The sequence below is a fragment of the Myotis myotis genome, unplaced genomic scaffold (genome assembly GCF_014108235.1).
Source record: "Myotis myotis isolate mMyoMyo1 unplaced genomic scaffold, mMyoMyo1.p scaffold_m19_p_11, whole genome shotgun sequence".
Taxonomy (NCBI): domain Eukaryota; kingdom Metazoa; phylum Chordata; class Mammalia; order Chiroptera; family Vespertilionidae; genus Myotis; species Myotis myotis.
Genome location: NW_023416315.1, coordinates 15,092,031 through 15,115,133, shown reverse-complemented (window position 1 = coordinate 15,115,133; position 23,103 = coordinate 15,092,031). Strand labels below are relative to the sequence as shown.

Sequence of the window (23,103 nt, the reverse complement as noted above, 5' to 3'; positions counted from 1 at the left end):
CGAGTGGAGAAAAGGCATTATTTGTCCTGAGAAGCCATGTTTATTTGTGTATTCCCAAAGGAGGAACTGCCAGTGTTAACTTACACGCAGCGTCCAGCATCACAAGTCCCTCGTCCCGAGCACATCCACGGGCACCCGGAGGCCAGCACCACGTTGTCAATAGCCCAGGTGTCGCCTCCCACAGTGTAGTTGGCCTGAATCCATCTGAACCGCGTCCTGGGAGATCTAAGCAAAGAAAACACGCTTAGTTCGACAAGAAACCTGGGAAGCATGAGAACATTTACTTCAATTCTCCATTTACTTAAAGTACTCTCCTCCAGGTTCCAGTTCCCTCTTCTTTAAGACACTTGATTTTCATACCAAGTACTGGATACTATTTCCTCTTACACTATAAACAAGAAAGTATTAAACAGGCTTTTAAAATATTTCACCATTTTTTTTTTCATGCAAGAGGCTTTGAACATGTGTGAGGTGGGAAAGTTATTTTGAACTATGGGTTTATTTTGTGTTTGAACCATACGCAGAATTTTAGTTGTTGTTCTCAGACGTTCACTGCTGTCCAGTACTGGGAAGGGGGCCCAGGGTGACAGACACGAGGAAAGATTGGAATCGTGCAAGTTCTTGCCATGAGGTCCCTGCTCTATGGTCCCTGAAGGGTTTGTGAGACAGTAAATGGAAGCTCCATTGAGCTTCGCTGGTCCTGACACATGTGGTGCCTTCATTATCTGCCCTCTCCCCTTGTCTTATTTTCCCCTATTTCTTGCCTCACAATTATACTCTGGCAGCACCGAGTCCTTGAATTTCCCAATGAAACTCTCTGGTGTCTGGGATTTTGTTTAGGTTTTCAACAGCAAACATGCCCTCCAGCAGGCCTTCTGTGCTTAAGCGAGACTCAGCTCAGACATCAGCTCCTCCAGAAAGCTCCCTCTGTTCTCCCCAAACTGAGTTAAGTATTACCTCCCTGTGCTCCAATAATATCCCTTTGTATTACCTGTTAGAATTTTATATCATAAACTGCTTAGCAGTCTGTTATCCCAAATAATGTATTTGTGTCCTGGCATCCGCCTATTTGTGTTGTGTTAGAGGTCTAAAACTCAATAGAGATTCAACAAATGCTTGTTGCGTGAAAACAAACTGAACAAATGAGCTACAAGGAAGCATCCTGTAAAACTCTGGGGTCCACAGGATATGATTTTAGGTTCAATACTAAATGCTTTAGTTTCCTGCAGTGTTTTTCTGCCATTTGGTTATGCTTCTATTAATCAAAATTGAACCAGGAGAACAAAAACCACTATAAGTATTTAATACAAACAGAATTTGATGCAAGGAACTGTATGCACAGTTAGTGGTAGAGCTGAGAAGCCAACAGGGGTAGTGAGGAAACCAGAGGTTAGCAAAGTCAGGAAGCCTCTACAAGTCCCAAGTTGGAGGGACACAGGCAGGAGACATTGTTGTTGGTGTCCACAGGTCAAGGGCACATGAAGGGCCACCTGGGAAGAGCTGGAGCCACTGAAGTTGGCCAACATGCGCTTGAGGCAGAAAGGGAGAGGGAGGAATATCCTGGTCTATCTCTGTTTCCACCCTCCAGTCTCTTGCCAGTGTCTGCCACTGTCTAAATCTATCAGGAAGCCAGCAGGTACAGAGGCTGGCACTTGCAGTCTATACAGGCCAACTTGCTTGCAATTCAGAACAGAGCAGTGCGGGGAGGTGGCGGGGAGTGGGGGTGGGGGGGCGGGGAGGAGGGAGACAGGGCTCTGGGGGGAGCAGTTCCAGATGGCACAATGTCCAACCAGCCACCACAGTACACCTTAGTTCCTAGAAAGATCCTAAAACATCCAAATGCTAAACCACGGAAGTGGGAGCCTGTGATAAGCCCCAAAACAATTCTTAAATGCGATCCGAAATGCTGGTGAGGGGAAGAAAGATGTAAAATAATATGAGCATTTTATTGTGGTTTTGAAAGTAAAAAAACCCCCACAAACTAACAACTGAGGATACTCTCCCATATGCGATGATTTCACTTACTGCTTAATGTGAGTAAGTATCAGCCTGTTTATTTGGAAGATACTTATTTTTACAGCAGTTTAAAAATGGAATCTGATGGGCAGCCTTCCCGGGGCTGAGGAGCAGAAAAATTCAGCCTTGACAAACTTTCGGAACTCCTCACCACATTAAAAACCGCAGCCCAAAGCACCTTATACACTTTTCTTCCTGGCACATTCTGCGCATAATCATCATGAGAAAGGAACAGCATTGCCAAGTGGAATCACAATTATTTTCAAATCAGGTGGCAGAAACCTAAAGGAAGTTCTGCCATGCAGCCAAATGACAATTCTCACATGGTGGCGAGTGGGAGGTAGACAGTGATCCGCTTCCAATTCTGGAATCTTTCCGAGGTGTAAGTTGAACTTTCTGTGTAGTGCAGACAGCCAATGGTTGGAGGGACACACTCTTCCGTGACAAGATGCCAGTCCCTGCCATTGTTCAGAGAATACTGGAGCTGGACGCTGTGGGAGTCGCTGAAGGGCTTGCTACAGCCCATGCTCATGTCAAACTGCAGGAAGGTCGATGATGACACATGGAAGTCCCAGGTCTCTGCATAACGAGGTTTTCCTACACGAAAGGAAAAGTTTAAAGGGCAGCATATAATTGTGCGCTCTTTTCTTATGTGGCATATGCGGGTCACCGACGCTTTCAGTAGCAAATGAAAATCATGTCTTATCCTTCGTGCCTCATTCTTCGGTGGTATTTTTACTAGTATTTGATTAGCATAGACTCAAAACATAGAAAAAACTTCACTATCTTGAGAAGGGTGAATATAGAGCCTTAAGTCTGTAATTCTGCAAATTATGAAACAAAGGAATGTCTTCAGCTAGATATATTTTGCCCTTCTTTTAAGAAACCTCAGTCATATTCTGCAGGCTCTGTGAGAGTTCTAACAAGAACTGTCATTGGGCTCACCAAGTTATATTAGAGGACAATACAACTTTATTTTTTTTCCAAGAGCCTGCCTCAGCACAGGCAGTTATGCAACAGTTTTGCATTAGAGAATCTCCTCTTGATTTTTAGTAAATTTAGTCCTTTAGTTAATTAAATACTCTCCCTTTATTTGATGAAAATATATACCTATGTTTTCAGTGAATATCAGGGCAGTATCCATAGAGAGACAGTCAATGTCGACTTGACCTCCTTGGATTCGATACCAGTTGGCTTGCAAATCTATAGAGCCATCAAATTTGTCTTGAAACCCAGTTTGAGAGCTGTCATTCATTCCTATAAGGACATCATCCAAGGCCCACTGGGCTGAATGCTTCCCTGGAATCAGATGAATAAAGGCAGTTACAGAAGGTTCATTATATACAATATACATGTCTTTATGACCGTGCTTTTAAATCAAATTGTCTAGAAATTGACAGCAAATTAAGAAACACACAATACAATGTGGCTTTAACCATAAGTCCTAAATGCTACCAGGAAAGTTGGGGTGAGCAGTAACTTGCCATGTTGGGGTTGCCACCATCGAAAAGCTGTAGCAGGTGTCTTTGCCTCCCGTGGCAGGTCAATGGAAATGATCTGTGGTTCCAGAAATGACATGAAGTCCAACTCGCGAAGCAAATGCCAGAGTATTCCATTGTCATTTGAATACTGAACGATAAGCCCTGAGTTAAAAGACATAAATCCAGTTACTTGGAAAGCTTTCCTAGAGGCAAACGAGGCAACGAACAGTATTTTTTAAATGGCAAGGCTGCAGCAGAAACTTCAAATTGTGACTCATGGAATGAGGGCACATTCATCTAACTTCCAAGGAATGAATTAGTAGACCTGAAGGCTCATCAATTCCTTGACAGTTTCTAATGCACCACCTCCCCGGAAATGGAGAAGAAAAATACATAAGCTCTTTTAAAGACCACTCAAGTTGTATGAACAATGAGTAGGCTGGTAAGGGGAACATAAAAATCCGCTCCCGATTATGTATTTGAATTTTAGATTCTGTCCTGAATATTACAGTTTCATATCATTATTATACACTCAGAAGAAATAGCTCAATCTCCCCAGCACAAAAATCAAGTAATGCTCTTTTCTGCCAAAGCACCAGGCAGTGAGTGAGGCCCAGTTTGAAATTCTGTTAAGCAGAAGGATCAGACCTTGGTCACCGAAGTCTGAATAAAGTCAAATTATTAAATAGCAAAGCTGCAAAACTCACTACCCTCCAATGTTGGTCCTACTTTCCTTTCTCTGTGCCACCCTTTCCCCTTCACTTATCCCATCTACCCAACGTCCCTCCGTCCATCACCAGAGTAACGTGATTTAGGGACCAGCATCTGAACAGGCCTCTGAAGGGATTCAGAGGTACATTAAAATAGGAGAAGTCTGGCTCAAGAAGTCCACACTCCATCTGGTTTCTGCTTGTTGCCTTTCTCCTCATTAATTTTCGAGAAGAGTCACATATGCATACCTTCAGGCAGCAACAAAGTCTGCAGAGCTGAGGACCCCCAATGCCAAAGGACAATGAAGAAATGCCTCCCAGAGAAGTTACAAAAGAGTGGAGAAATGCAGTGAGGGGAAACAGCAATATCCATATTTTATATCAACTGCTGAGCCTCATTAGCTGTGTCATCTAACACACTGCACATCTGAATAAACCAAGCCATTTTTGCTTATCTACCGAGTGTTTACAGCATGTAAAACATTTCTCTTTGTAAATTACAACTCCATCTGCATTCTGCCCAGTCTTATCGGAAATAGCCTAGTTTTGATTTTCATTCCAAATATGTAAATTGGAGCTTCAGCTTGGGTAAGTAAAAAATCTTTGGTTTCATCACTGGAAAAGATTGGTTCAAGGATTTAGAAAGATTTACATTTTAACAGCCAGTTTTTTAGTAAAAGGCTAAGAAATGCCTGTGGGATGTGAATTACATGACCAGCAGTGAGTTCAAGAATATGGCTCAGGAGTAGCTGAGCAGAAGTTGTTCTTTCCTAAAGGGACGCTGAGGGAACCTGCCCAATGGGCACGTAGCCAGAGGTTGTATAGAGGAGAGCCTAATGCCTGTGACGAGTGGGTGCTTCCTATCACACTTTGGTCAGAGGTTTTGTTTGTTCGTAGCTTATGTAAGAATAGGGTGCAGACTAGTAATTTTCAAAAGAGTCATAATTGTTACACCATCCCAACCACAAACTATTTTCAAATAGCAATTTTATTATAAGGATTTAAAGAAAACATCAAAATGCTCCACCTCTCCAATCAGAAAACAAGGTCCTGAGGACAGGACTTGGTCTTTTTCTCACTCCTCGAAGCTCCTATCTCTGCATGGGCCAAGCATGCGCTTGGGAAATATTAATTTGTTTTGAATTTCATAGAGTGTTTGTAGGGTGATCTTGTAAACACTTATCCTATTATGTCGCTGGCTGGCTGGCAAACCTTCAGTTGGTTTCCATGACACATGGATTCAGACCCCATCTCCTTACCATGGCCAGCGAGACCCTGTGTGATCCAGCTCCTGTCTGTCCTTTATTACAGACCATTCGCCAACTTTTATGAGCCCCAAGCCACAGTGCCCTTCTTTCTGCTCCTGCAATACCACAATTCTTTCCCACTTCGTGGCCTCTACTGTCTCTTCTGCCAGGAAAATGTTCCTGAACTAGCTGGCTCCTTCTCATCCTTTACATTTCTATTTAAACGTCACTTCCTCAGGAGTTCCGCCCCCCCCGGCCCCCCCCCCCCCCCCGCCTCACCCCGGTTTATCAGTGGTTTTCAACCTTCCTAATGCCGCAACCCTTTAATACAGTTCCTCATGTTGTGGTGACCCCCCAACCATAAAATTATTTTCGTTGCTACTTCCTAACTGTAATTTTGCTACTGTTATGAATCATAATCTATATATCTGATATGCTATATGTTTTCCGATGGTCGCGACCCACAGATGCTGATTTAATCAACATCTCCCCCTGCATAAGTTTACTTTCCATCTCATTGGCTTATCTATTTTCATTGAGCCCATCAATCTAACATCTTGCTTATTTATTTTCTTTGTTGTTTATTTTCTGACTCCTCTCACTAGAACGTATTTGCCCTTTGGGCAGGGGTTTAGTCTGCTATGGTCGATAGTGGGACACTGGTTCTTCCTCTTCTGGCACATGGTAGTTTGTACTTCTTGTCCCCGTCACTACATTCTCTCTTTCCCTTTGCTACATGGCTGACAATACCCACAATCTACCCAGCAGCTGCTTCATTATTCTGGGTGCTGGAATGAGGCCCTCAGAGGATCCATATAGCACAAAGGAGAAATCCTTTTTTTTTTTTTTTTTAAAACCAAGATTAGAGAGCTGTTTGTTATTGCAGCATAACTCAGCTCATCATGACTGATGAATCAGTCTTTTGGTGACACTGTATCTGCAGCTCACTGGAATAATGTCAGGCTTAGAGAAAACTCTTAATAAACCCTTGTTGAAGAGATTAGAGAACACAAAATGGTCTATAAAAGTTTCTAGACTGCTGCTTCAGTAAATAGGGGATCTAAATAATTACTAGACTAAAAGTACTGAGATACTCAGAAAAAGTCACAAAAGCTTTCAGTGTGTGCTGATATGGCCAAGGACATTTAGAACTGACGAACAGAGCTATCAGTAGGTCTACTGGCTAATAGGTACTGTTTAAGTCGCCATGTTTCACACAGTCATGCTTGAGATAATAACACACTTAGAAGCTGTAAAACTCTTCACATGCCATTTATGAGATCAGGGACTGGAGGAGGATTTCGTGCTAGGAGCCAATTCGCATTCAGAGTCCCTTAAGGAACCTCATTATCTTTGTAGAGCTCCTGAAGGCCACCTTGCATGCTTCAAGCCTTCTGCATTTCCTTCAGAACCGAATCACTGAGGCAGAAGATGGTATAGATGCCTAGAGAGGGCAGAGGTCTGGGCAAGGAGAGAGGCAGTATAGCATGGTGGTTAAGTCATGGGGTCTGGACCCAGTGTGAGTGGCTTGAATCCCTGTTCATCTACTTACTAACTGCATGATCTTGGGTAAGTTACTTGAATTCCTTGTACCTCAGCTTCTACATCTGTATAATAGGACTACTAATAGTACTTATAGCAAAGGGGTATGATGGGAATTAAATGAACACAGTTAAAACACATGGAATAGTGATATATATATATATATATATATATATATATATATATATATATATATATAGTGTTCAAAGTTAATGTTCATTATTACCAAGAACTGCTTCTTCTACTCAATGATTCCAGTACCCCTAGAATGTTTATGGGCAGAAAGTAGCATTTGATCTGCATTCAATAATGACCTATGTCCTATGCAAACACATTTTTAGTCCCTGAGCTGAATGTAAAAGTCTCTACTATTTTTTTTCTCCCTGTGGAAAGTTATAAAATGATCAGGGTTCCCTAAAACAAATATACTTTGAGCCAGAGCAGACATGATGCTTTTCAGGCTTACGGATCTGCATGAGGAATCTTAGAGATCATGGCTCTATGCAGCTGCCCATTTAATGACGGAGAAGAGAGGAGAAGGAATGATTCAGGGAGTGGATCAGTTTGCAAATTCCTGGACCAACTCTGGGAGGAAAAAGAACTAACTTGCCAATAGTAACTGCAATTTCCATCAAAGATGGCAGCTTACCTTCATTTCTAGCTCTTGGTTTGATGCAGGTAATGCCTGACGTTTTGCTTCCAATTTGTATATAAAACTGAACGAGTCTGGGAAGGAAAAAAAACTCCAAGTTACTTACAAATAGGTGAATTCAGAAGACATTTAACCTTTTGCTTTATGACACACACAAAAATCCTATAATTCTTAAGTTTTAAACATAAAGGGCATATGACCACCAGAAACAACAGAGATTATATCATAAGTTATTCTCTAACCATTAAAAAATAATTCATATGACATTCATTTTATTCTGTAATAACCATAGAAACAAAAGGAAACAGTTTAACCCCACTTTATTTTGACAGGCTGATGTAATGAAATGAAGTCACTGAAATGAGAGTTCATTAGATCAAGAGAATACTGTTCTTGGAAACTCAAGATGAGGGAAAAAAAATATCTAACATTAAGAAGCTGAGCTCTTTGGTCTTGGCCTCAGAAGCAAGATGACGAAGGAAACATCCTTGGTTGGAAAGCGCCGCAACAATCCTCACACACTGTGCCGCGGCAGTGGCTCCAAGGGCTGTCCCTTCCGAAGTCCACCCGCGGCAAGTGTGGCTACCGCAAGCGGGAGAGGAAGTATAAGTGGAGGGAGTGCCAAGGCTAAACGAGCAAACACCACCCCTGCTGGTGGCATGAGGCACCTAAAATTGTGTACCACAATGAGGCATGGACCCCATGCAAGAACAACACTTAAATCCAAGAGGGCAGCATCCACTTCATCTACAGAATTTCAATGACTAGTCAAGCAAGAAATGTTTTTTTAAAGAAGCTGAATGCTACATTTGTTAGGGCCAGATAACGAGACGGTTTAATTTTTCACAACTGACACTCACTCAGTGTGAATGACATTATGCCTCAGTCCACGGTAAACCAACAGAGAGGGTCTACCTGACAGGCAGGCTCCTGCGAGGAGGACTCAGAGTAGAAAGAGATTGAAAGCAGAAAGTATGACACAGAACTCCAGATTTTAGTGAGAATAATGTCTAGAAGTTTCAAACATTTCTTCATTTTTCCTTCTCCCAATTCTCAAATAATCTAATTGATTTATAAGCAGGACAGTTTTGTTTTAGGTGTGATACTTGACTTTAAAACCAAGCAGTTATTTATTTTACCAGTAGGTGTCAGCATAGGTATTTTAAATTCTGGAGCACTTTTCGTTAAGTGAAAACAAATAGACTTAGATAAATGGGATGCATCATTTTCAGACACAAAATTTAAAGTTGAAAAAAAAAATCTTTGCTTCACCTGAAATATGTTAAAAATAATACCAAATGGTCTTCATAATAATGCAGAAGTTTAGAAAACCAAGCTGATATACAAGGCTGGGTGATGACTGTATACTGATTAATAAATTGTGGTATAAATTTTGTAGAAATTACCCATTTTATTACAGACTTAAAGTTATGCCTCATTTTTACATATCAGAATCTATATAGAGAAACATTATTATGTAAACCTCAATAACAGAACAGAACCCCGAAACAGAATACGTTTCAGGTTAGACCATATGACATGGTAAATACAATGTTCATGGAGAAGTGTACCAATGAACTACTTACCTGATATTCCTGGTGTCCAGAGGGACAGTCCGCGCTTCCCTTTTCCCTGGGCCATTGAAGTAGAGGGATTTGCCGTCGTTAATCGTCCCACAGCCCGTTCCAACCTGGCCTCCAGTTATCTTGTACCACAGAGAACTGAGCTTCCCCTCAAACCTATCGAACATCTCACTGTGATTAGGCACATTAGACACACAGGTTCCTTGTGCGGCTTCCGAGAAAAGAAATACACGGGAGAGAGGTTTCATTGAAATCCTTTCATGTTGTAAGGTACATTCAAGCGCATGGGCCAAGGAAACATTTGCACAGGTGTTAGGGGAAAGAAACCAAATGAAAATTTGTATCTCACAATTGCATGACTGAAATGCAGCCGTCACTACCATCCTCAGAAACACTATTCTGCCTCTATAATTGCTTATTTTTTAATGGGAGACATTGGGAACCACACATTTCCATGGCTCTTGCTACTCAAAGGATTTGTACAAACTGAGAATAGATTTTGTCCACAATAAAGTTAGCTTCTCTGTGACCCTTCTGTTAGAGGACCAATGGGAGGAGTTAATCCCAGATTTTAGATAACCACCCTGAAGCCACAGGTGACAGTGCTCTCCACGGAAGGTCCCTGAACAACACGTTTGCCCCTGGTTACACTCCAGAAGGGCAGGGCCCTGAAAAGCTAAGAAGAATCTGTTTAAAGCTGTCTCCAAGAAAAATTCTAAAAAAGGTATTGATGCTTATAATGTTTTCTCTTTAATTTTATCTTTAATCTCAGCTCCCTTTTTATTTTTGCTTATAACAACATTCAATGGTGCCTATGGTCAGAAAATACTATTCTTGTACAGTTCTCATGGGTAGTCTTAGATTTATCATTTCAAAAGATGACTGTACTTTAAATGTATAGAATTACATTTCTTATTAAAAAAAAAAACCAACAATGTGAAAAGCACAGGGAGTTGTTGCAGTCAAGTGATTAAGATCTTGGGCCGGGGTTTTAGAAAATGACTACAAGGGTTTGAAGCCTAGCTCTAGCAATCCTACCTGTGTAACCTTGTCAGATTACTAAATCTCTCTGTGTCTCAGTTTCCTTAAATGTACACAGGAACAATAACAGTATTATGGCACAGGGTTATTGTTAGAATTACGTGAGATGAAATAAAAGGCACTTACTATAGAGCCTAGCATGAATTAGGAACTCAAACAATGTTAGTTGTTACTGTTATTACTAATAAAAATTTGTGTTGGCTTTGGCTGGGTAGCTCAGTTAGTTAGAATGTCATCCCAATATGCCAAGGTTGCAGGTTCAATCTCCCGTCAGGGCACATACAAGAAGCAACGAATGAATGCATAAATAAGTGGAACGTCAAATCAATTTCTACATATGTGTGTGTCTCTCTCTCTTTCCCATCTCTCTAAAATCAATAAAAAAGTTCGTGTTATATTTTTCTTCCTTAGGCAGCTCAAAGCTACAAAAATATTTTAGCATTTTATGTGCTTGGGTTGCAAATTCTTACAATTAAGACTTAAGGAAGATTAAATTTAGAATATATTTCCTTAGAAGAAGTAACATGAAATATAGTAACTAGAGATACATATTTTACAAACAGACACCTGTCTGAGGCCTTACCGGTGTATCCCAGGTCACAGAAACACACCCCTGAGACGCAGTCCCCATGGCCACTGCAGTAACTGGGACAAGGCTCAGATATGTACACTCCATCCAAACCAAACGGAGGCACGTTTTTCTGTGAGCTGCTCTCCTGGATCCAGCGGAATCTGATCTTACTGTTGGGAAAAACAACATGTGTTCTTGTACCAACGTCTCTCTGCTAAGCACTGAAATCTACGACAGTTAAAATACACTAGTATTTGAAAGTATGCTTGATTGGACACAACCTTCATAAGGTGTCTCTCTCAGATCTTTCTCAAAACTTCTTCAGTATAAATATTTCAATATCAGGTACAGGAGACTTTTGATGTCCAGGAACACAGTATAGGTTTTTACTTGTAGATTGTAAGAGGCTCCCTGGAAATTTTTGAAACCATCAAATGAAAGCTCTTTGCTAGAATACATAAGGGACTCTGGCTGTTTGCCACTAGCATGATTCTGATAGTGAAGAATAAAGTTTGTACTGACAGCTCTGTTCCCACCTGTTGCCTTCCTCTTCACTTTTCATCTGCAGATCTCCAAGGCGCTCATTCTGTGGACTCTTAGCAACCAGCTGGGCTGCCAGTGAACACTGGTAACTGCCAATGAACAAAGGAGGGACCTGGTCCCTGTGCTTCAAAACCCTGGGACACCAGCGGGCTGGGCTGCTGTCCAGTCCTCCCCCCACAATAACAGTCTTCAGGCCGCCAAACTAAGACTTGTTCCAGTTGCTTTCCAATCTTTTCAATCCCTTCAACACATCTCTTTTCTTTTTAAATATTTGGAAACCTACACACATCTTTAATTTCATACCAGGAAAATACATTGTCTTCCTTAGTTCTATTGATATCAAAAAGGAAAGATGGATTAGGCTATCTAGATTTCAATTAATTTTTGCTGCCAATATTTATAGACTTTGGAGTGAATCAGTAAAAAAGGGTAAAGAATCTTAGAGATCAATAAAGATTGTTAAGGATAACTGTAGACAAAGATGTTTCCTTCTCCCCTCTTTTATTATGAACATAATATGTCAGCATCAGAACACATTTCTTTCTGCTTCTTCAAGTAGCTTTGCTAATTTGGCAACACTAAACCATAGCAATGTGTTTTTTTCTTTGTTGTTTTAAGTTACCTACTTTAGGCAAATCTGCAGAATGTAACCAATGGTTCTGTTTACTGGGAGTAAAAGGGCTCAGCCGTTACTCATCTATTAACACAAAGTCTTAACACACATTCTTCAGTGAACACTTATTTTCTTTGGAGCTAATTCAAAATATATTGGTCTTATTTTCAAAGGTAAAAGACAACTGAATTAAATATTAGAAAAACAAAGCAAAAATAAAAGAAAGAAGAAAGGAAAAGAAAAAAGGAAATACAGTTGCAGAATCATGGACCTTGGGAAAATTCCTCCCATTGGGATTGCAATGTTATTTAGGCTGTGAAGAGATTTTTCCTCTCAAAAGAAGTAAATGGAATTGATGAACAGTAGCTTTTGAAAATTGTTCTGAAGGAAAATGTTACGGGCTCTGTGTCCCTTCCAAAATGTAGGCTGTGTATCTGTAATAAAAGAGGAAAACACACCAATTCCATCATATAAGTCCTATTTGATTAGAAGTCAGTCACACTTGTCTTTTCTTTTAACTTTTCTATAATAAAATCCAGGGACATATGGATCCATAGCTTCTACTCCATGGAAAGTCAGAAAAAAAGAGGTAAGAACACCTTCTTTTTCTGCCCAAGCTCTCCCACCTGGCATCTCTGCTTCATGGAAGGGGCAACCTCAGACCGAGGCCCAGAGGCATTCAGAAGGTTGGAGAATCCTACATTTAGGTAATTTGATAATGGACAAAGGGCAAGTGAAGTGCCTTGACCTATTTGACCCTTGGATTCCTATAATTTTCATTATAATAAAAAACAATCAATGTTTAGTCTGGCCAGAGAGAAAGCGACACCCCTGTTGGTGGATCCTAAGGCTGCTACAGAACCAAGCAGCACAGTGTGCTGTTCGGCATTTGAGAGGGTGAAGGATCTCAGGAGCTCAGCATTAACGAAGGCATATTTAAATAAAACAAAATGACTAATCATTTTGTTAATAGGGTGAGTCCAGGACATGGTGAATCGTGGCTGAGTGTCCTCGCTGGAAACCTATGTTCCAGAGCGAAAGGGCAAGAGCTGGGACCTTTTTCCCTTCTTTTAAGCTTTGCTAGTTGCTTTTTTGTTGGAAGCACAAATCAAAGAAACAGAGGTTTGTTTCACTGATCACGACGTGGGCGAGTTTTGCTTCATTGCAATTTCTCCAAGTTGTGCCTGCTTCCTGATCCCTACTGCTATTCTGTTCTCCTCTCAGGAGCGCAATCTTGGAATTGAGCACAAGTAATTTAGCAACCTCTGGGTTGCTGGAATAAAAGGAAGAACTAGTAAGTTTACTAAAAAATATAATCATAGAGAGACCATAAGAAGGGAGGAAATAAGTCAGCCATAGGTAAGCTAATAAGAATGCCTAGATTCCACATAGTTTGCATTTATTTAAACCTTTATTGTTGAAAGTATAACCTATGTCCCCCTTTTTCTCCCATTGAGAAACTTGCCCCCTCCCTCCTCCCCAGGCCTTCACTGCACTATTATCTGTGTTCCTGGGTTATGCATATATGCATACAAGTTCTTTGGTTGATTTCTTCCTACCCACCCACCCCCATCTTCCCTCTGAGATTCGACAGTCTGTTCCATGCTTGTATGTCTCTGGATCTACTTTGTTCATCAGTTTATTCTGTTCATTAGATTCCACATATGCGTGAGATCATGTGATACTTGTCTTTCTCTGACTGGTGTATTTTGCTTAGCATAGGGGAGGCGATAGAGCTTTGAAATTATTAAGATCATTAATGTATGTGTGCACGTGTGTGCATGTGCTAGTCATGCCTTTTCAGAGAGAAACAGTAGACTTCAGAACAATGAGTTCTTGCTGAACAGAATGGAATTTATTTTGGAAATCATATTTTAAAAAGAGCTGTCTTGAAAATAGATAATCTCTTATTGCTTGTTCTTATTCCTCATTCAACATCCCTTCATTCAACCAGCATTTACCAAGTGCCTACAACATGCCAGGGCCAGGGATACGATGGGAAGCAGAAATCCTACCTGGCTCCTGCCTTCACGCAGCCCACAGTTGAGTGAGGAGACAGACGTAATTAAACCCCTGCACAAAGAAATGTGAATGTGCAACTCGGATAACTATCACCATTAAGCAGGACACTGAGCTATGGGAGCATGTAATAGAGGCCTTTGACCGGATAGTCAGGAAGGTCTGGAAAGAACTGAAGGAAGTAATGACTGAGGAAAACACAGAATTTGATCTTACGCAGTTTTACTAGAAATAAACCATAGTGCGGTTTGACTACTTAAATTACTGAACAACCCTAGCCAGTTTGGTTCAGTGGGTAGAGCGTAGGCCTGCGACTGAAGGGTCCTCGGTCAAGGGCCTGGGTTGAGGGCTCGATCCCAGGAGAGGGCGTGTAGGAGGCAGCCAATCAATGATTCTCTTTCATCATTGATGTTTCTATCTCTCTTTCCCTCTCCTTCCTCTCTGAAGTCAATAAAAATATATTTTTAAAAGAATTACTGAACAAAACTCCCCCTTTGCATGTCTCAGGTAAGGAAGAAATAAAAGATGAGACTCTATCTTTGTGCCCTTCATCAATTACCTTTGTTTGGAGGATGCCTGAGTGACCAGGAGAATTGGTTTCTACAATACCCCCTTCCACTACCACACTTCAGAAAAGGTTGCATTTGCCTCTCAAACAAGGAAGGTTCCCGAGCACCTGCTTGTCCACTGCAGAGGTGCACAGGTGGTGGATGGTGGTGGAGGGGACATTCTGCTGATTACTAAGCAACTATTTCTAGCCCTCCCAGATAGACCAACTTTTTTTTTTTTTTTTTTTGCATTCTGCATGAGGAACCTACGGCAGGTTGCATGGCATACTGTATGGTTGGGGATGCTGCTGAGAGTCAGGAGGGATTACCAGCACATATTTACCACAGTCAATGTCTCTCCTCTGTAGGCAAGAACCAAGAGAATTCACATGAGTACAAACTGCTCCTTTTGAGAAAATCAGCTTAGAATTATTTGTGAAAGAGCAATGTTCTAGTAACGACTAGTATTATAAGCATGTTGCTTTGTGACAAAAACAGCTCCAAATTTTGACAATTTTCACACTTAGAATTCTCAGCTTTCCAACACTGTATTTGGAGATATCTGAGTTTAACATATTGCAGAAGGAACAACAACAGCTCATTTACTTGGGTTAAAGTAGAAACATATTTACTATTCTCTAGTAGAGAGCTCTTCGTTAGAAATGCCATCAACCAATAAGCTGGATGGTATTCAAATTAACCAGGAAGTTGGATTCTAATGAACAATATTTCTTCTTCCAAAAGCTGAGGTCCAAGAAAATATTGATACATTGGTAGCCTCAAAATATTGGCTTGCTTTGTGATCTTAAGGACAAGTTTCTTTTATTTCTCACATGTGGCTTTATCAGTTGGATTATTTCACCCAATGTCAAACAAACTGCAGCTTCAGATGCCACTGGATATTATCTGGCTTTGGGGATTCAAACTAGATTTGTGTTGTTGGCTTCTGATTCTGCTGACTACTTTCTAGTGATATCTTCCAGCACCCTCATATTCTACTCATTGCAGCAAAGATGTCCCACCCCCTATCTCCCCCCACCCCCATGCTCCCCAACTTCGTAGAGTGCTGCACCTACATATTTAGGAAGAGCTGTGGTTGGGCCACAGTTTCAGAAAAGCATGTAGACACAAAGGCAGTGGTGGAGGTAAGGGGTACAAGGGCTGCACGCCCAGCTTGAGATGGGCAGAAAGCAGGATGAGATGGCTATTTAGATGCATGTTTTTATGGCAAAGGGAAGATGTCTTAAAGGGTGAAGCCTGGAGAGCAGAACCAACAGCTGGGAAGAACAACTGATTAGGGAACAGAACTCTCTTAATCAAGGAACCTTTCTTGTCCTGGACATTGTTCGTGAAAGAAGGAGATGCAGGTAACAAGTATCTTGCTGGCTTTCAGAATTCCCACAACCAGTGGCTACCATGTGCTTCCCATTCTTTACTTTTTTTTTCATTTTTTTAGTGGGAGTGTCTATTGTGTTTATCCGGTCATTGTCTTTCCAGTGTTGAATATAGGTGGGGTACATAATTCATCTTTTTAGTTTACAGTCCTATGGATCAAGAGGAGCCATGTGCAGGGAGCCATGTCTATACCTTGACCTGATGTAGTGCCTGATACTGTGATGGGAAGTTTTTCTACTGAAGTTTATGGTGTAATTTTTTCAGGGATACACATTTAAGAGAACACAACCAGCTTACCTAGCTAGATGATACAGAGCAAAGTTGATGATCAGTTAGGTGAAAAATTCACAAACAGAATAGTCCCCAAGAACTTTACGAATAAGCCACTCCTATAGATTGCTAAGCTTTTATCATTATGCCAGTCAGGATGAGGAAAGTTATGCTGTGGTAATAAACAACCCCCAATCTCAGTGGCTTAACTCAACAAAAGTTTGTTTCCTGATTATGCTACATGTCTAGTATACATTGGCAAGGAAGTCTGCTTCTTGTAGACACGCGGGGACCCAAATTCGTGTAAGCTTCATCTTAAAACATGCTTTCATGAAGCAGAGAACATGACAAAGTGTACAGTGGGCTCTTGAAGTCACATGCTTCATTTTACTCATATTTCATTAGACCATGTCAAACTTTAAGGCGTATGGGGATAGCACAATCTTACATATTTTAGGAATGAAGCAAGCTGAATATATTGTTGAATGGCATTAACGAGCATGCCAACCATATATTAAGCCACATCCATAGTAAGCAGTGCAAATACACTTACTGATTTGCCTCAGCTCCACACAGAAATGCTTTGACTGAATCACAATTTAATTCTCTGTTCTAAGATTCTATTAAAAAGTGTCTACTTGAAGAATGTTCCTCTATCTTTCATGAAGTAATAGTTAAAGATACTGATCTCTATGTTACCTACTCTACCTGGCATAAGCATGCATATATATAATATATATATATATAATATATGTATGTATATATATATATATATGTGTGTGTATATATATATATATATATATATATATATATATATATATACACACACACTATATATTTATCCTATAATACTGAACATGGAAAAAGAGTATCTTTTAAAAAATCAGAATGTATATGCTTCCTTTTTTTAATCCAACAATGAGAACTAAATGATCCTATATTTTCCCCCTTTGTCTGAGCTGCCAGGAAACTAAGAGTTAAATTTATTGTCCTATGAATGAAACAAATTCATTTGAAGTGCTTGATCTCATTCCTGTTAACTGAATTTTAATCTTTTGATCTATTGTCTTAATATTTATTGTAATAGTCATTTAAAGGGATCATTTATATTGCAAGATATTTTAAACTGTCTTTACAAGGAGGCATTAATTTATCAAAAGTTTATATAAAGTGAAATCTGATATAATGTGTTATAATGTTTTTTAGTCTTTAACATCATTTGTTCATGGCTGTACTCCCAGTGCTTAGAACAGTGGTCAATAAATATTATGTTGAACAGATGAATACATGAGTGACTGAGTGAGTGAATTTGTTTCACAAGTGTAAATGTGTCACGTGCGCACATGCACACGTGCACACACACCTGCAGACACACATCCCTACTTTGGGAATTTCGTTCCAGCATTCTTTTCCTCAAGAGTCATTACTTAAATAGATAAAGCTAGATTATATGAATTCTTTTAGTTACTAAGATGCATGAAATAAAAACATTGAGATAAATACATACTCCCAAGAAACAGCGGCTATGGCACATAATAAGAAAGGTCACTTTACCTGGATGCAAGGGACCTTGGAATAACAATGGTGATTCTCGTCCATTCTTCAAAGTCTCCAGTGTGATACATGGTGGGGTCACTCAATTCTCGGGCATTTCCTTCACATCCTTTGCCTGCAGAAGCTGGGTAGCAGCCTTCTTTCACCAGGAACCAGGACATCCCAGCATCATGCGAGTACTGGAGAAGAACTGGGGCAGCACCGCTGAACTGATTGGCACACCCTATGTTTAGCTATTGAAAGGAAAGGCAGGAGGACACAACATTTTAGTTCCAAGTCATCATTTAACAAATTAGGTGCTACAGTAGCCAGGGCCCTTCCTACTGAGTTCAAATTAAATTGATAATGCTAAGGCCTGCAGCTCAGTTTTAACCAAGACCTTTCCATAGGTTCTGGAAATCCTTCTTTAGGCAAAAAATAGGTGCTCTTTAGTAGAAAGTCGGACCAGTTGCCCGTTTTGTGAATTTCCTGGGATTATAGGAGGAAAGAGAGGAGCACAGTATCCGTGATGTTGAAACCTTGGACAAAGGCCAAGCTATGTTTTCTTCTCCTTTCCCAGATGGCATAAACAGAGGGAAGCAGAAGATGAAAAGCTGTTCTCTTCAGAACATGAAGGTTACCCGAAGAGAGGGCTCTCCTCTATGCTTTAGTGGAAAAAACATCTTTATTCAATTTTCTTGCCAAAGCCCAGTAAGAAATCATTGTCAACTTAGATGAACGAACTTAGTCACAGCATCAAATAAACAAAAGAATCCAGACATAAAATTAATATTGCTCTGTGCACTTAAGTAGAGGAATGTCATCATAGGATTAATAGCATTAAAAATGCAACCTAAATCCCAATGCTCTAACACACTACTTTTTTCTCAATTTTTTATCTTCTAATCCCAGTATGTCAAACTTGTGGCCCAGGGGCCACATGCCTCATTTATTTGGCCCGTGTTAGCCTTTGAGTTTGACATGCTTGTTCTAATCTTTAGAAAGAAGTATATATGTTGTTCATATAGTTGAAGTTATCACACTTGTAAAACTTTCCTCCTACTTTTTATTTAACATATTATTTTATTATTATCTGCAGTTTTGCAAAAAATGTATCTTTTTTTTCTTCAGTTGATTTGTTAATCACCAGATACATTCCTTGGAACAATATTACTAAGTCAAAATGTAGACACTTTCTCAATTTTCTATTTATATGTGTTCATTTAAAAATATTTTTATTGATTTCAGAGAGGAAGGAGAGGGAGAGAGAGATAGAAAGATCAATGATGAGAGAGAATCATTGACTGGCTGCCTCCTGCATGCTCCCCACTGGGGATCAAGCCTGCAACCTGGGCATATGCCCTGACCGGGAATGGAACCGTGACCTCCTGTTTCATAGGTCGATGCTCAACTACTGAGCCATGCTGGCCGGGCTATATGTGTTCATTTTTAATCAATTGGTTTCAAATGAGTCAATTTACCACAACTCTGAATATTATTCTAGCTTAAGGCAGTTTCTTTCCAATTCAAAAAGTGTATAAATTATTTTAATTAGTTTTAGTTCATATTTTTGATAATCATAAATGTCAAACACTCTTTCTGATATTTATTTAATTATATGCTATCTTAAATGAATGATCTATTCATGTCTTATTTCATTTGTTGCTGGGAGCCACCATAGAATTTCACTGTATAAGACTACAAATAAGATTAGTCAAATATTATAGAAAACATTTAAGTAGGGACTCAAAATACCACAATAATAACCAAAGAATAAAGGATGAAGGGAAGGTAGGGCCATAGACAAATAATATTGGGCCAGAGCTCGAGAGGTCAACCAGTTCATCACTGTGACTATGCAGTAGCTGGATCCAGTCTTTCAAAAGAAGATTCCAATAATCTCCTTAAGATGGTGGTAGAGTCAGTGAAAGGTACACTCACCTCCTCCCAGGACCAAACTGAAATCACAACTAAATTATAGAACAATCATCTTGACTAACCAACAGAAGACTAGCTGAAGAGAAGTGTTATAACCATGGATTTACAGAATAACCCACATAGGGACTGTTGGAAGTGTGGAGATGTGAAAAAAGGCTGCGGCTGAGGTCCCGAGGGATATCTCAGCTGTAAAGGTTCACCCTGTGGGGTCTCAACCCCCTGCTGGGCTCCCCAGCCCAGAGCACCAGAGCCAGGAAGAGGTGCTCACATAACATCCAGCTGTGAGAGTCAGCAGGGATCCTGTCCATCAGGATGAGACATAAGTGCCCTCTTAAAGAGCCAACACACAACATTTCATTCGCAGCCACTCACCCTGGGCTCTGGCGAGGGAAGGTGGACCAGAATAGAGTCGAGTGAGGATAGTCTGAGGTTTGTGGCTCTGGGGAGACAGCTGAAGAGACAGCTTCAAAAATCCCTGAGCTGAGTCATTCTCCCACACCACAGACACCATCTTTCTTGGGTTTAGCATTCCTCTCTTGATGGCACCAGCCTGAGGGAATGCAATAGCTCCCACTTTCTGGACTCCCTCTCACCCCACGCTGCAGAGCTTACACCCTGCTGAGGAGTCATCTGCCTTGGCCAGGGTGTAGAGGTTGGAGCAGACCCAGGGGATGTCAGTGACTGAGTTGTATGGCTCTGGGATGGGGTGGGAGGGGGCCTTCCCCTACTTTTCTATAACCTGACGGGTGCTTCCCCTCTCATGGCCAAATCTTGATCTGTTTGGCTTTACAAGTGACTTAGTGTATCATGTAAAGCCAATTAGGATCAACTTTATCACCTCTATGGTACATCTTCCAGACTCTTTAAAAAAGTTTCCAAATTTTCCAGTTTCATTAGCACTTTCATTATTTTCATATATTTGCACATTCTGTTCCCTCTAATGGAATTCCTCCCCCTCCATTGTTCATCTAAGTCTCTGTATTTCCAGACATTTCCAATTTCAATCCATCCACCCACACATTTATTCAACTAACATTTTTGGAGCACTGGCCACATGCGCTATGCTAGGTACTCCCATAGATCAGAGCCTGTTTCTACTACAATAATCTTGGGACAGCTCACTTTTCTGGTTCACTTACTAGTTTCTGAGGTCCTTGAGGGCTAGGGCCGTATTTTTAACCTCCATATTTCTAGCACCTAGTACCAGCACTGTGCATTTCTGTACAAAAATGACACAAAGTTTTTCTTACAGATGCCAAATATATGTTAGTTGTCAATCCCTGAATGACCCATATTACATATCTATTATTAACTAGCAGCCACAAGTCAATAGTCTTCCGGCGTGATCTGAGGATTGAGCTTTTTTCTTAGGCATGATGCATTCTTATTGGTTGTTTAAATACTTGAAACATTTAATGTTTTCTTTATTTAGATTTTATAAACTTCAAAATATTATCTTGCAGACTTTCACTATTCTCATTTTATGACATTAAATAAAAAAAGTGTCAGATGAGAAACAGCATAGTATGCTGGCAATGTATTTGCTATTGCTGTTATTTTGTTATCACTTTAGATAGTACCAACAAATTATTATAGAGTCATATACAGTTATTAATGGTTTTTCCATTGTAGGTTAGCATCAAAATTTAAACAGAGAAGGATAACAGTTCACTAATCAACTTCCTTGTTTATAGACCAGTGGAAATTATATTTTAGAGCTGCCTATAAACATCTGATCTCTTTAATAATTCCATTTGTAAATTATTTAGCATCTGCATCCTGCTGTTATGTAAGGGCCATGTAGTTGTGCTAGTTCATTAAAACTGCATTTCTTTCGACCCCAGAATTCACCAATGGGATTTTATCATAAACACAATGAAATTTTGATTAGGCTTCTGAGAAAAGAGCTTGTCAAAGTAAATACTTGCTATATATGTTGACACATGTTATCACAGTGCTGAAGAACAACAAGCTTTTAAGAGGGCAATGATAGAGTAAAAGTTTACAGCACCAAAGGAAGACAAAGTATTTGAAAATGCTATAGTAAAAGCATAAAATAACTCTCGAGTCCTAAAAGTACTAGTAAGTTGAAAGGGAGAACTTATCTATTACCATTCAGAAGCATGGGATTCATTAAGTCACCATCAGACTGAAATCCTAAGAGTCAATTTTCTTTTTTGTTCTAGTAGAAGTCCACGAGCACTTAAAGAAATACAATGACATAGCTACAACTTCTAGGGCTCATGAAAAAAATGATAAGCTGTTTTCCAATGGGGCGGAACTGAAAAGATTTGCCATTTTAAGATTATTGAATGCTTGTTTGAGTCCCTTCTTTAATAGTATATGAAAAATGTGTGTTCTTTGTCAACTTCACTTATAAATATGGAAGATGGTTTGATCCTTGACCTGCCCTGCGAAGAGGTTTGTGCATAAGTACCTTGAACTGTAGCACATATCCAGGTTTCAGAGTCAAATCTCGAGTTACTGCAAATCGATCCCCATCTGATTTTCCAAATACCATGGCTGATGGCGTGGCAGAGCAGAAAGTTTCATTTTTCAGCATTCCTTCGTTAGCCAACGTCAACCACACACTCATTTGATTCATGGGGTAATCAAAAGCTGGCTTCTCATAAAAGTTCTAATACAAACAATACAGACAACACAGAAAGGCAATTTGACAACTGAGAACAAGAAAGGAATTTTCAGTTCATGACAAGCAGAGCCATGTACCATTGGTATTTCTAGAAAATACAGCAGAATCTCTAACTTAACTAATTTATTTCTGGCCGCAATGATTTTTTTCTTCTGATAATTTAAAAACTGAAAATATTTTGCCACAGTGTATCTAATTTTATAATCACACTAATAATCATGATTGATGACTTGGCTAGACTTCATAGTTTTTTGTTTGTTTGTTTGTTTTTTCCTTCTAAATAATCTGGGAACAAGTGGCATAAAGAGGTAACAAAAGTTAAGTGCAAGTAAAAGAAAGTAAGTGCAAACACAGAAAACTTATATTACACGTTCAGGTATCAAGCACCAAGTTCTTTGATCTCATGCACTTTTATAATTGTCTTCTTGGAGTTCAGACATGGAAAAAATACCTGGGGTAAAGTTGGGTTGACAACTGGGATGATGTGCTTTTGCTTTTCTGACAGAATGATGATGTCATCGACCGCCCACTGGTCATAGTCCTCCCCTGAGAATACGGGCTGCCACCAGCGGAACCTGGTGCAAGGGGTCTTGGCAGCAGTCGGAAGCTCCAGGTAGACAAATCTGCATCAAAGCAAGACACTTAGGTTAGGAGAGGAAAGCGGTGTCTTTCTTAGCAGCTGTTAACATAGCAAGAATAGCAATACGAGAAAGTTTAGTTAAGTGTTTGATCTCTTGCTATTTTTTTG

General features: G+C 40.0%; 1 protein-coding gene across 2 annotated transcripts in view; it reads right to left on the bottom strand.

Moving 5' to 3' along the window:
• Positions 1–23,103, bottom strand: part of RELN (reelin) — a 439,320-nt gene that overhangs the window by 79,182 nt on the left and 337,035 nt on the right. For both annotated transcript variants that reach the window (XM_036327598.1, XM_036327599.1), the window contains exons 26-35: positions 22,807–22,978; positions 22,140–22,340; positions 17,786–18,018; positions 10,856–11,013; positions 9,235–9,442; positions 7,646–7,722; positions 3,501–3,659; positions 3,127–3,315; positions 2,340–2,613; positions 85–225 (exon numbers count right to left, since the gene is read on the bottom strand). In XM_036327598.1, coding sequence (XP_036183491.1) covers positions 85–225; positions 2,340–2,613; positions 3,127–3,315; positions 3,501–3,659; positions 7,646–7,722; positions 9,235–9,442; positions 10,856–11,013; positions 17,786–18,018; positions 22,140–22,340; positions 22,807–22,978 — 1,812 coding nt within the window. The remainder of the gene's footprint in view (positions 1–84; positions 226–2,339; positions 2,614–3,126; positions 3,316–3,500; positions 3,660–7,645; positions 7,723–9,234; positions 9,443–10,855; positions 11,014–17,785; positions 18,019–22,139; positions 22,341–22,806; positions 22,979–23,103) is intronic.